The following is a 12,661-nucleotide window of genomic DNA, read 5'->3' as shown; positions in this document are numbered from 1 at the left end:
GGGAGAGAGATAGAGAGCTAGAAACGTCGACGAGAGAGAAACATCAACCAGCTGCCTCTTGCACAACCCCACTGGGGATGTGCCCGCAACCCAGGTATCATACATGCCCTTAACCGGAATTGAACCTGGGACCTTTCAGTCCGCAGACCGACACTCTACCACTGAGCCAAACCGGTTTCGGCTAAAAGTTGTTTTTTATTTTATTTTATTTTATTTTAATTTTTTTTAATTTTTTTTTTATACACCTCAAAAATTTATTTATTTATTTTTTCATTTCATTTTATTTTATTTTTTTAATTAATTAATTTATTTTTTTACATATTTTAATGATTTTTTTTGCCCCCCTCCCTCTCTCCCCTATATCCCCTCCCTCCCCATAGTTTTATGTCCATTGGTTGTACTTATATGCATGTATACAAGTCCTTCGGTTGATCTATTATCTCCCCCAGATCCTCCTCCCCTCCCCGCTGTAATTTGACAATCTGCTTGTTGCTTTACTGTCTCTATATCTATCTTTTGGTTCATCAGTTTATAATGCTCTTTATTATCCACAAATGAGTGAGGTCATGTGGTGTTTCTCTTTCATTGATTGGTAAAAGTTGTTTTTTAAATGTCTGTAGAGAAAAGTTTTATAGAATCACTTCTCCAAAGCTACAGGATACATTTTTTAGCCTAAGTCAGAGTTTAGGAAGGGGAGGGAAGAATAGTTCCTTCAAATTGCCAGCAGGTTCTTCTCCAATCTTGTGATTCCACCATAACTCAAGGTTGACCTTTTCACAACAGATCCCCAGCCCCAACTCCTGGTAGCTTGTAGGTGGAAGGGTCAGGGTTTTTGTGATGATTTTGTGATTTCTGGAAGCACTTAAAAGATATGCTTCATGGGCCGAAACCGGTTTGGCTTAGTGGGTAGAGGGTCGGCCTGCAGACTGAAAGGTCCCAGGTTCGATTCTGGTCAAGGGCATGTACCTTGGTTGCGGGCACATCCCCAGTAGGGGGTGTGCAAGAGGCAGCTGATCGATGATTCTCTCTCATCGATGTTTCTGACTCTCTTCCTCTTTGTAAAAAATCAATAAAAATAAAAAAAAAAAAAAGATATGCTCCATGGGAGAGACCCAGAACCTGTTGGGTTCCCTACAAAGACCCAGGATTCATTCACACGTGAAAAAAGGAGGAATATAATTGATGTCTTTATTATTTATTAATTAATATTTTTATTGCTTTCAGAGAGGAAGGGAGAAGGAGAGAAAGATAGAAACATCAATGATGAGAGAGAATCATTGATTGGCTGCCTCCTGCATGCCCCCTACTGGGGTTCAGGCCCACAATCTGGGCATGTGCCCTTGACCAAAATTGAACCCAGGACCCTTCAGTGCACAGGCCGATGCGCTATCCATTTAGCAAAACTGGCTAGGGCTGGTGTTTTTAAATGTACCTGTAATTTGTTTTAATTGGGTATGGTAAGACAAATAGATATGGAAATGATTGTCATGAAGAAAGAAGTTTTTATATTCACAACATACCTAGAAACAGGAGGCACAGCATGTGTATGGTAAATGGGAACATGGAGGCATGTGTATGGTAAATGGGAACATGGGCCCCTTCCCATGATCCAACTCCTCCTCCCACCCTATGGGAAATATAGTGAAGGCCATCTGTAAATGGACTGTGAGATCTTGGGAACCTGGCCAGCAACTTGGTCTAAGAAAGGCTAGAGAGAAACTGCTTCTAGATGTGAGCCTGGATTGTAAACAGCTAAGTTTTGAACTCACACAGGTATATGCCCCTTCCCCTGCAAGCCCTGTTTTTTTCTGTTTTCTGTTCTCTATAAAACCATGTTGGGAAAAGTCTGGGTGGTGGCACAACAATACCCCCTCCTCCCCCCGCCAGCCCACCTCTTATGTAAGCCCATCAGCAGGTTGGATGGGACTTAGTGGGACAACTTCACCAGTGGGAGCCAGTGTGACAGTAAACTTCACCAGTTGGCTGTCATCAGTGTGTGCACATAAGTCCTAACAAACTCTTGTCTTTCACAGCCAGACCTCTGGGTTATTTCTTTGGAATTCACAAACAATTCACTGAGGTTTTCTGGGACCTCAGCACATTGCATATAATAGCATGCCTCTTAGGGCCACGTGGCAAAGCACAAGGTTCATCAAGAGGCAGAAAGAATGAGGGGGAAACATGGGCATGAACCTTCGTTGTGGTTTTTATGGGAGGGAATGGGCGAGGCAGGTTATGTAGGTTTAAGATTTGGCTAGTTTGAATAATTTCAGTGGGCTCTGTGACCTAAGGCTATCTCTAGTTGTCTAGTACCTGACTTTGTGAGAGTAGGGCAGGGGAATATTGACTCCTAGAGTATAAGAGCTAGATAGAAGAGGTGGCTCAGAGTATGAACTCTGGATTGGATTGGTCTGTGTATAAAAGCTGTTTGCTTCTCTAATAACTGGCTAGCTTTGGGAGAGGCAGCGTGCCCTTAAGCAGGTAGGTCCCAGATACTGGAGCATCAAGAATATAGAAAATAGCCCTAACTGGTTTGACTCAGTGGAAAGAGCGTCGACCTACTGACTGAAGGGTCCCAGGTTCGATTCCGGTCAAGGGCATGTAACTTGATTGCGGGCACATCCCCAGTAGGGGGTGTGCAGGAGGCAGCTGATCCATGTTTCTCTCTCATCAATGTTTCTAACTCTCTATCCCCGTCCCTTCCTCTCTATAAAAAATCAATAAAAAATATTTTAAAAAGAATATAGAAAATAAGAAAATATAATTAATACAATATTTAGCAATTTTGAAAGCTAGCTAAAAACATTTAGCAAAATAATTTAAATGGTCTTTGCTCCATTTCCTGAAACATGGTGCCCATGCCCTGATTTCAGTGATTGTGGATACTAATAATATTCTTAAGACTATTGATTATATCATTTTAGGCCTTTAGGCTATTCTGAAATTATATGTCCTTAGGCAAAAACAGCATATGTGATTAAGTGAAGTCCATTTTTAAAATAAATACTGGGTTAGAAACCTCACCTCATCTCATGCTACAAAGAATTTGTAGCTGTTTTTAACTGGTTTTGGGCAAGTCACTGAGTTGTTTACATCTCCTTCCTGCCACTCTCCTCAAGTGAAAAGCTGCTCTAGAATTTGTGTGTGTGTGTGTGTATACTACAGAGTCGACCATCCTCCAGGAAACAATGAAGAAGTCTTAAAACCTCATTTTTCCAGCTAAAGGCCTGCTGCTGTCAGCCCAGCCAAGCCTCCCTTGGAAGGTCAAGTGTTGAAATCCTTTGGAATGCTAGAAGAAAATTAGGCAAAAGTCCAAGTGTCAAGCACAATAGGCTCTATGGCAAGTTATCTTGTTTAAACTTCATATTCCAATGAGACAGATGCAGTTATTATTTCCCATTTAATAGTTGAGAAAACAGGAGGTGAGCTGGGTTAAATTGCCCAAAGTCATACTGCTGGTGAATACTAAATCAAAATAATGTCAAAATAGAAGGAAACATATTTTGGTTTAAGAGTATATGGGACTTTTGAACCATGCTTATCAGCCAAAACTTCAATGGGCTGCCTTTTTTTTGACTGGAAGGATTCAGGTAAAAATTGGATAACCATTTAAAAAAAAAAAAAAAAATATATATATATATATATATATATATATATATATATATATATATATTATTGATTTTGTACAGAGAGGAAGGGAGAGAGATAGAGAGCTAGAAACATCGATGAGAAAGACTCATCGATCAGCTGCCTCTTGCACATCCCCTACTGGGGATATGCCCGCAACCAAGGTACAAGCCCTTGACCGGAATCGAACCTGGGACCCTTCAGTCCCCAAGCCGACGCTCTATCCATTGAGCCAAACCGGTCTCGGCTAACCATTTTTTTTCAGAGATGTTATGGAGGGTAATCTCCAACTGCTTGAGCGTTGGATTGGACAGCCTTTTAATATCCCTTTGAATTCTTTAATTCTAAGATTCTGTTAGTCTGTGTTCACACAGAGAAAATTCACACACAGCATCTGGAGACTCTACCACCAGAGGGCAGTGTCTTCACACTTGGTCCATTGTCACAGAAGGAATCAAAGCTGGTTCCCTCTGGAGCTGCTTGAGAGCACCACGTTTAGAACCGTTAAAAGGGTGATATGGGCCTATGTGAAGATGGAGTGGGAACTACCAGTGGAATATTACTATCCCTTCTTCTATCAGCTTAAATAATGATTTCTGTCCGCCAATGAACTGGAGAGTTGTCAGACTGCTAATAATCAAAGGGAAGACACCATTTTCCAGAGAGCCTTAGGAAGCGTTCTAGGGGCTGTGAACTGGCAAGGAGCCCTCATAGTGTTGTCCCTGCTACCCCTTCACTCTGAAGACCAGAGAAGTGAAGAGAGGGAAGGCTTGAGTAGTGTTAATAAGGTGACAGCAGAAACCCTGTCATACTTGGAATGGTTGAAAGGCCCAGGAATATTCAGCCTGGAGAAGAGAAAACCTGGAGAACTGTCTTCCATTAAGGTTGTTATTCTGGGTATCAAAACCAGGGTTTTCAAGGGGATACTGCCACAGGGCAGATCTCAGCTTGATTTAAAGAAGAACTTTCTGGTAATGTCTGGAAGGACTACCTTGGGAGGCCACTAGTTCTCTATCACTCAGTCACAGTGTGTCTATTTTAGGGCAGATCTTTTTAGTTGCTAAGGAATATAGCACTGAGTAAAACAAAACAATCTGCCCTTATGGAGTTGACCTACCTGTGTCTGAACATATTCTGGAAGATGCTGAGGTGGATCATTTGGAAGCCTCAGATATCAGCCAGGATGGATCTTACCATTCCTTCAGTGGATTCCATAACTTCCTGAACTTTATGAAACCTAGATTGGCTTCATAACTCTGAGACTACCCTCAAAATTTGCAAAGAACATCATTATGACTGCATAGTTTTCATGGTTTCAGTAGAAACAAGCCTGTGAGTTATGATATAGGGACACAACAGAACTCTGATATATTGTAAAAATTGCCTCTGGATTTGGAAGTCTAAAAATAAAAATTCTTCACTTAAAAACCTCCAGTCAGTCTATTTTTCATATTTTATTTAAGCTGCATTGGGACAAGACATTAATTGTCCATGTGAAGAATTATTTTCAGAGAACAGCCAGGTCACACAGACTTTACATATTCCATCCTTGACATGAATATGTAGGATCTCAACTGAATCAGACCCACTGTTACTTTTTTCCAAGTGTTTACACATCTTGATACAGTCTTAGGGAAGCCATGCTAATTTTAATTCCTCTAAGTATTGGCGTTTATATTCTAAACCCACTTCCATCCATAGCTATCTTTATTTCTTAGCACCTGTCTTTTTCTGGCTTGCACTTTCCTGTGCATAACAAACCTTCTCAGAAAGACTCAGTTTTCCATTTTCACATATTTTTTCCTCTCAGTGGTCTGCTGTTGAGATCTGTGTCACCCTAGAGGACAAAAGAGAGAGAGGTTGAGAAAATCCTTGTGGGCCAGAGCTGGACGTCCTGACATCTTTGCCCTTTCTTGCTAGAAAAATGCCTGGACTGGTTCTACACAGGCTTCCTTCCTCATAATGGACACCATTGGGTTATATCTGGCTCATTCTGTGTAAGGCTGTGGTGGTTTAGATAAACCTTCCTTAGGCTTAGCGTGCTCAAGCAGGTCTGAATTCCACACAGGCCACCGAGAGGACCAGAGTGTGGTTCCCTGGAATACAATGCTCCCCATGTGCTTGCCTGTGTTGTCTCATGAGAGGCCAAGGGGCTTGTTTTTCTGTTGTGATGTGTCTTCCCAAGAAAGAAGAGCTACTGCTCATTTCATCCCACAAATGGATTTTTAAAACTAACAAGATTTTCTTATAGAGATTGTGGGATACTTGCATTCAACAGGGCCTTTCACAGCCTCACCCAGGCCTATCCTGCTAGCTTCATTTCCCTCCCTGTCCATCACTTTTGCCTCATCATGAGTCCCTCTTCTCCAGTCATGATGTACCCTTGTGTGAATCCCACCTCTGCGCTTTCACATGTGTTGAACCTTCTATCTGGAGTTCCCTTTCCTTCTCTACCTGGTGTGGCATCAGTTTATTTATTTTTATTAATTTTTTTCATTTTCATTTATTTTAACATCAGAAACTAATACTCTTATAAAATATGCTGATAATGTCCATGGATGTCATACAGTCTCAATTGCTATAGAAGTTTCTAAAAATGTCCTCTTAGGTTCTGTACTTCTGTTATCTTGGAAGGTAAACAGGCACCACCCTTGAGTGGCACTGCTCTAGATTCTTGTACAGGTTACATCCAGTGTGGAGCTGTTCCACCCAGCCACTCCAGGTTAAATCAGCCACTCATTCCCTGTGGTCCCTTCCCAGGAGGCAAACACCACATCACAGATCATTTGCGCACAGCCTTGTGTTAATTGATGTGTGTGTCTATCTCTCCACTGGATTCTGAGCTCCACAAGGGAGGATGGTCTTTCCTACTCATCTTTATATTCCATAGTACAGGCCTAGGCCATATACAGAGCTTGATAAATATTTGCGGGACTTAATATAATGCCATTTGGAAAACTAAACTCTGTGAGGTCTTGACTCGTGTTGACTCATGAGCTAGTTTGCTTAAGACATGTCATGGCTACAGATGACATATCTGCTCCCATGACCAATAGGGAAAATGGGATAAGAGAGTGAAGATGGATCAAGACATGGATAACAGACCCCAGGGCTCTCAGCCTTCTAACCTTGACTTGCTATTGGCACAGTGATGTGGAGAGAGATCAATCGGCTAGGGCTAGCAGACCCCAGGAATAAACAGTCACCAAGCCAAGGCAGGGGATATGCGTTATGAGGTGTCTAATTCTGGAGGCTAACACTTAGCAAGTGGAAGGAGCTGAAATGCCTCCTGAGTCTGGATGGTGCAGGAAACCCATCTGGTATCTTCTTTAGGATCTACCTGCATGGTTGATGAGTGCTGGTCATTCTTCCATTTGGAATAGGGGCTGCCCCCCAGTTCTGCAGGTACCTTTAATTTTGGGGTATAAGTATAAGGATGCCCATCATGGACACCCATTAAGTTCTCAATCTAGAACCATAGCATAATAAAACTTTTATAAATTTGCCTCCTGTATTCTTTTTAATTGGTTTTGAATTAAAAAAAATAAGAAAGGGCTATTTTAAATTGTCTCTCTAAAATTCCATCTGCACTGAGGCTCAAGAAATGGTACTGCAATGATTATTATTTCTTTAAAGCTAGTTATCGAAATTCAACCAGTATTGATGAGATCATCAAGAAGAATGGTACTGTGGGGGATGTGAAAGATGAATACACATTGCCTATAAGCTTGCAATTGTCCCTACGGCTGTCCAGTGAAAACAAGCTTGTACTCAGCGCCTATTTTCCAGGCTTGGTATTAAGTAACATCGGACATGGAACCTGCTTTCAATGAGCTTTTACTCAGATGGGGACACATCATGACTACCAGTACCTGCGATACAGGTAAATAGCACCACAGCTGAGGGAGGGGAAACGTTGGGGTTCTCATTGTGTGATAAATAGTGATATGGAGCATCTTTTCATGTGTTTATTGGCCATTTGTATATATCTTCTTTGGAGAAATGTCTATTCAAGTCTTTTGTCCAGTTTTTTATTAGATTATTATTTCATGGGGTTTTGTGATGAATCATTGAAGTAAGACATTTCAAAGTGTTTGTTAACCACAGAGTACCCGATCTGTATAAAGTACTACCATTATTGCCTTTCAACAGATGTGGAAACTGAGGTTCAGAGAGGTTCGTCTAATTTGCCCAACATCACATGACTAGTAAGTGGCAGAGACCCAGATTTCTGAACTCTGCTCCATCATGCACTCAGTCAGCCTCCCATCCCATCAGCCCCATACCTCGTAGCTTCAAATTCTTCCTCTTTCTCATGAGTTCTCTGGTCAATGTCAGCTTTCACCTGAGCTAGTTCCAGCTGAATTCGAATCACCTTGCTCTCTTCAACCTGCCAGGAATGTAAATGTCAGTCTTTCTGTCTAAGCAGGTTTGCAGACCCTTGCCAAGTGTTCAGCCTCCAAAGACACAGACACGAGGTTACCTCCAGGGAAGACTCAGCTTCCTTTAGGGCCACTTGAAGTTCGTCCTTCTCAATCTCTAGGTTTTTTTTCAACTTCTGCAGCTCATGCACACTCCATCCTCCCTCGCCCAGCTGATCAATCAGTTCCTTTATCTCCTCTGAGAAAGATAATATTTTTGTTAATAAGGTGCATGAGGACTTCCAGCTTCGCAGGATCATGGCATGTGGCACAGATATTCCTCTGCTGGGGCCAGAAGCAGGCACTCCTAGCCTCATTGTATCAAAAGAGAAGCAACACACTCCAAGTCATGGGCTTGTGGAGCATCAGGCCTTGAGTGGATCCAAGCTCCTCTTTTTCTAGATGAGGGTCTGAAGCCCAGAGAAGAGTAAGCAAGCACAGAGTAGCTTTAGGGCCAGTGCCCAGAACTCTGGGGCTGTCAGTTCTATATGCAAGGCCTTCCTTTCTGGAGACACCCCCCCCCCCCCCCCCCCCCCCCCCGCGCCAGTACCCCCAAGGCCTCAAATTCCAGCCCGAAATTCTTATATGTAAGGAATAAGTATACATATGTATATTACTTACATAACAGATGTAAGGGCTAAAATAAAATCTACCGAGCTTTTATTTGTGCCAGCTCTTCTACTAAGTGAAGACTTGACACATTTTATTGTATTTTATTAGCACAACAACCTTACAAGGAAGATAGTATTATTTCCCTATCTTATAGATGAGGAAATGGAGACACAGATAGTTAAAGTAACTCACATGCCTGAAGTTATATTACTGAGTGCTTGAGTGCTTCTACAAAACTCTTGCCAGACAGTCAACAAACATTTATTGTGCACCTACCATGTGCCAGTTGCTTAAACCCATGATGTGCCTGGGAGAAAGTGGGCTCTGGCTGTGTCTTTGTCCCTGCAGGCCCACCTCCCTGCCCTTGACTCACCCTGCAGGGTCTTGTTCTCCTTCTTCACTGACTCAAGGTGCTCGATGGACTCCTCGTAGGCGGTCTTGATCTTGAAGCTCTCTGTCATGTACATGCGGCACTCCTTCTGTGAGCTGTCCACCTCCACCTGCAGCTCCTCGCACTTCTGCTGCCACTCAGCCAGCATCTTGTCAAAGACCCGTTGCTTCTTGTCCAGAACGGCAGCTGCAGCATTGGCCTAGGCCTAGGGAGAGATGGGGATGGTCTCTGACTTTCCTGCCCCTTTCCCCTCCTGCTGCCCCCTCCCTTCCTTTCCTCTCCTTCCCCAGGGACTCTGGTGATCACAGACTTCTCGGGGATCGGGATATAATTCAACATTTATGGCACAAGCCAGGCTTAGGGAATCAGGAAAGAGCTACATTCTAGTTCTAAAACTTCTGCTACTTAGATGTGTGACTTTGGGCAGTCTACCTTACCTTCCTCGGCTAGAATTTTCTCACGTGTAAAATGAGGAATCTGGGCCACAACATCCTTCCCAGATTTATGACATTTGCCCAATTCCCCATAATGTATTTCTCTATAATGAATTACTATACATTATACATCCATTGTCCAACTCAGAGATGGGTTTGGTGTTATTTTTCTGTGAATCAAAGCTGATTATTCTTAGACATTATTTTTTCATAGATTTTTCATTTTTTTCATAACTTTCTGGTAACTATATACTTGCTGCTGTGCAATACCAGATTTTGTAAATTTCTGCGTTATTTCCTAATTTGGGAGGTGCAAAACTTTTTGGGTTTTAGGACTATTTTTTGAAGCCATTCCAATGAATGTGACCTTTTGTCCCTCGCAGCTGGCATGAAGCAATGGTCCTGTGTAGACCAAGACCAGGTTGATATGGAAAGGCAGGGGATCTTATTTAACTTGGCTGAAGACTGGCAAATCAGCCTGAACCCCAAAGGTGCAAAGAGGAATATTTAGCCACACAAACTCTGTGGGAAATGGTTTTTATGAGAGAATAGGGAACAGGGATAATATATTACATGGCTTCCTGGGACTAAATTTTATCCTTGTCATAGGTCTATTTAAATAGTGGCTCGTTGAGTGTTAAGATATAGAATTATGAGTATATATATATAAACACATACTCAAGCAGGAGCCTGTTTTCAGTGGGCCTGTATATAGACCTGTGTTTCATCCTCATAGGCCACTATTTCTTCCTGTTCACCCCAGACATATGACAGTCTCATCCAGCTCTTTGTGGGCCCTTTGACCTGGCAAATAGGCAGCCTTTGAGCCTTTGACCTTCTGACCTTTTCCAAGTCAATGGTGAGGTCCTCGACTTCTGCCTGGAGTCTCTGTTTATTTTTTTCAAGGGAGGCAGCCTGGGCCTGGGCGGCTTCAGCTGTTTCTTCCGCTTTCTGGAGCCTGGCAGCCAGTTTCCTCCTGTGGATGAGGGCAAGAGGGGCAATCAAGGAAACGTGGGAGCCCACAGGCAGGGGGCCCGGGAGTGTGGCGCTGAGCTCTAGGGTGACATGGACAAGATGAAGCAATCACTTCCATTCTTTAATTCAACAAGTATTTGTTTCTATTCTGTGCCAAGTATTGTTCTAGGCATTAGGGAAGCAGCAGTAAACAAAACAGACTAAGATCTCTGCCCTCATGGAAGTTCTGTTCTAGGCGGGACAGACAATACACAACATATAGACATAGCACTATGGAGAGAACAAAGCAGGGAAGGGGACACATGAGCAGAGGCCTCAGAGCGGGCAGGGGAGGCACTTGCTCCACTGTGCTCCCTTGTAGCTACACAGGACCATTGCTTCACGCCAGCTGCGAGGGACAAAAGGTCACATTCATTGGAATGGCTTCAGAAAATAGTCCTAAAACCCAAAAAGTTTTGCACCTCCCAAATTAGGAAATAACGAAGAAACTTACAAAATCTGGTATTGCACAGATGTGGGTGTCTGGGGTGGAAATTCCAGGCAGAGAGGTGAGGGATGAGATTTAATTGTAGCCAGGAGTGAGAGCAGGCAGTTGCAGGTAGCTCCTGAATAGCTCACAGTAGAAAATAAAAAAGGGCTGGGGGCAGGAGGTGGGAGTTACAGGAAGGCAATTTAGGCTCAACCGTTGAAGATCTTTAGATAAAAGATTTGTGTCAGCTGGAAGGCACAGTGGTTACTTCTATCCTGTCGCCACAAATTCATTGAGTGGAAGAAGGGCACAGCAAGGAGGCACAGGGCTCACATTCAGGGCTTCTCTAGGGGTTGGGGGCGGGGGGGGGGGGGAGGGAGAAACGGTGGGCCCATGGCACCCAAGCAGCCTCTTATGCAAGAGGCCAGCTCAGAGCCACATCTACGTGTCCAGGCCCTTCAAGCAGAGTGTCCACTTCTCTAGTTTGTGAATGAGGACTCAAGGACATTTACCACAGATGTCCTCTATGGTAAATGTCCTGGGGAAAGGCAGAGTGGGAACCTTAGCCACGGGGTGTGGTCTGTGTACTGCCAGCATCACAGAGAGGCTCCGCCCCAGACACCCCAGGCCTGTGGAGGCTTCCTAAGCACTTCAGAGGCAGAGGAGCCGCCTGGAGGGGGAGCCCCTGCTCCTGACTGCCCTGTCTGACCTAGCACTTAAGGCGGAGGACGAGGTAAGAGAGCCCTATATGGAACCTGAAGGCTGGCGGTGAGCCCTAAATGATGGAACCTGTCTAGATACTCATCCCTCCTTTAGAGGAACCTGTAAGCTGCCTCCTTCTGGTCTCAGCTGTGGCTGATGGTGGTGAGATCCCCAGGGCCCACCCACCCGCTTGGCCTTCCCGGTTCTCCCGGCATAGTTGAGCTCACTTGGTCTCCTCCAGCTCCTCAGTCCTTTGGATGGCATCAGTCTCATACTTGGTCCTCCAGGTGGTCACCTCGGTGTTGAGTTTGGACACTCGCCGCTGCAGCTCTTTCCAGAGGCCCTGGAGAGAGAACCCCCGCCCCTCGCCCCTCGCCCCTCTCCCCTCGCCCCTCGCCTTTGATAATTCATCTGAAAGTATCAAAAGGCTGCAGCTGCGGAGCCTGAAGGCACGTGGTGCCTCTGAGGCTCCAGCTTTGGGACATGAGAATCACCTGCGGACCTGGGCCTCCCCCGGACCAACTCAGCCTCTGGCCCGGCTCAGGTGCAGGTGTTTGGAGCTCCCCACGTGGCTCCAGTGGCCACCCAGGCCAAGGGCTATTGGCTGGTCAGACACCAGCCCTATAGGGAAGGGCCCAATGCCCTAAAACTCTCGCACCTTCCAGGGGCGTTCAAGGCTGACTCTAGCGCTGGAGGCCATGGCTCCCTGACCGGTGAGTGAGGAACAGGCGGCCTGTTCCTGTGCATGAGGGTGTGTGTGTCACGGGGGGCGGGGGGGAGAGAAGGGGGCTCCTGGTGTGGCTGTGTCCTCCCCTAACTCTCTATCCGGTTTTGACCAGACACCTTGCCTTGTGTGGGCAGTGACCACAGAGCTCTCAGGGGGCCGGGTGAGGCTCCCGAAAGCCAGGCCTGTTAGGAGGGGGGTCTCCCAGATGGCCTGGGCCTGGTCTCTCCTGTTGACTGCTGCCTCAGTTTACAGCAGCCATGCTCAGTGGCCCCCGGCCTGTCTCCAGGGTGTGGGTAAGGAGGG

The 12,661-nt window shown here is 44.9% G+C and overlaps 1 protein-coding gene across 1 annotated transcript; it reads right to left on the bottom strand.

The window, feature by feature from the left end:
• Window positions 1-7,277: 7,277 nt before the first annotated feature.
• Window positions 7,278-12,331, bottom strand: LOC118703673 (putative uncharacterized protein MYH16). The gene is made up of 7 exons (XM_045571720.1): window positions 12,290-12,331; window positions 11,859-11,974; window positions 10,329-10,461; window positions 9,034-9,250; window positions 8,111-8,247; window positions 7,914-8,017; window positions 7,278-7,314 (listed from the first exon to the last, which is right to left on the bottom strand). The coding sequence occupies exons 1-7, from the start codon at window positions 12,329-12,331 to the stop codon at window positions 7,278-7,280; spliced, it is 786 nt and encodes a 261-aa protein (XP_045427676.1).
• Between the last annotated feature and the right edge of the window lie 330 nt (window positions 12,332-12,661).

Source organism: Pipistrellus kuhlii, unplaced genomic scaffold (genome assembly GCF_014108245.1).
Source record: "Pipistrellus kuhlii isolate mPipKuh1 unplaced genomic scaffold, mPipKuh1.p scaffold_m20_p_4, whole genome shotgun sequence".
Taxonomy (NCBI): domain Eukaryota; kingdom Metazoa; phylum Chordata; class Mammalia; order Chiroptera; family Vespertilionidae; genus Pipistrellus; species Pipistrellus kuhlii.
The sequence above is the reverse complement of the archived record's forward strand: the minus strand, read 5'-3'. Positions and strand labels throughout refer to the sequence as shown.

Coding starts and splice junctions, on each gene's coding strand:
- LOC118703673 (XM_045571720.1), bottom strand. CDS start 12,331: ATGGCCTCCAGCGCTAGAGTCAGCCTTGAACGCCCCTGGAAG. Junction 10,462..11,858: donor GAGGAGCTGGAGGAGACCAA/GTGAGCTCAACT, acceptor CCTCATCCACAG/GAGGAAACTGGCTGCCAGGC. Junction 9,251..10,328: donor TCACCATTGACTTGGAAAAG/GTCAGAAGGTCA, acceptor CCCTAGGCCTAG/GCCAATGCTGCAGCTGCCGT.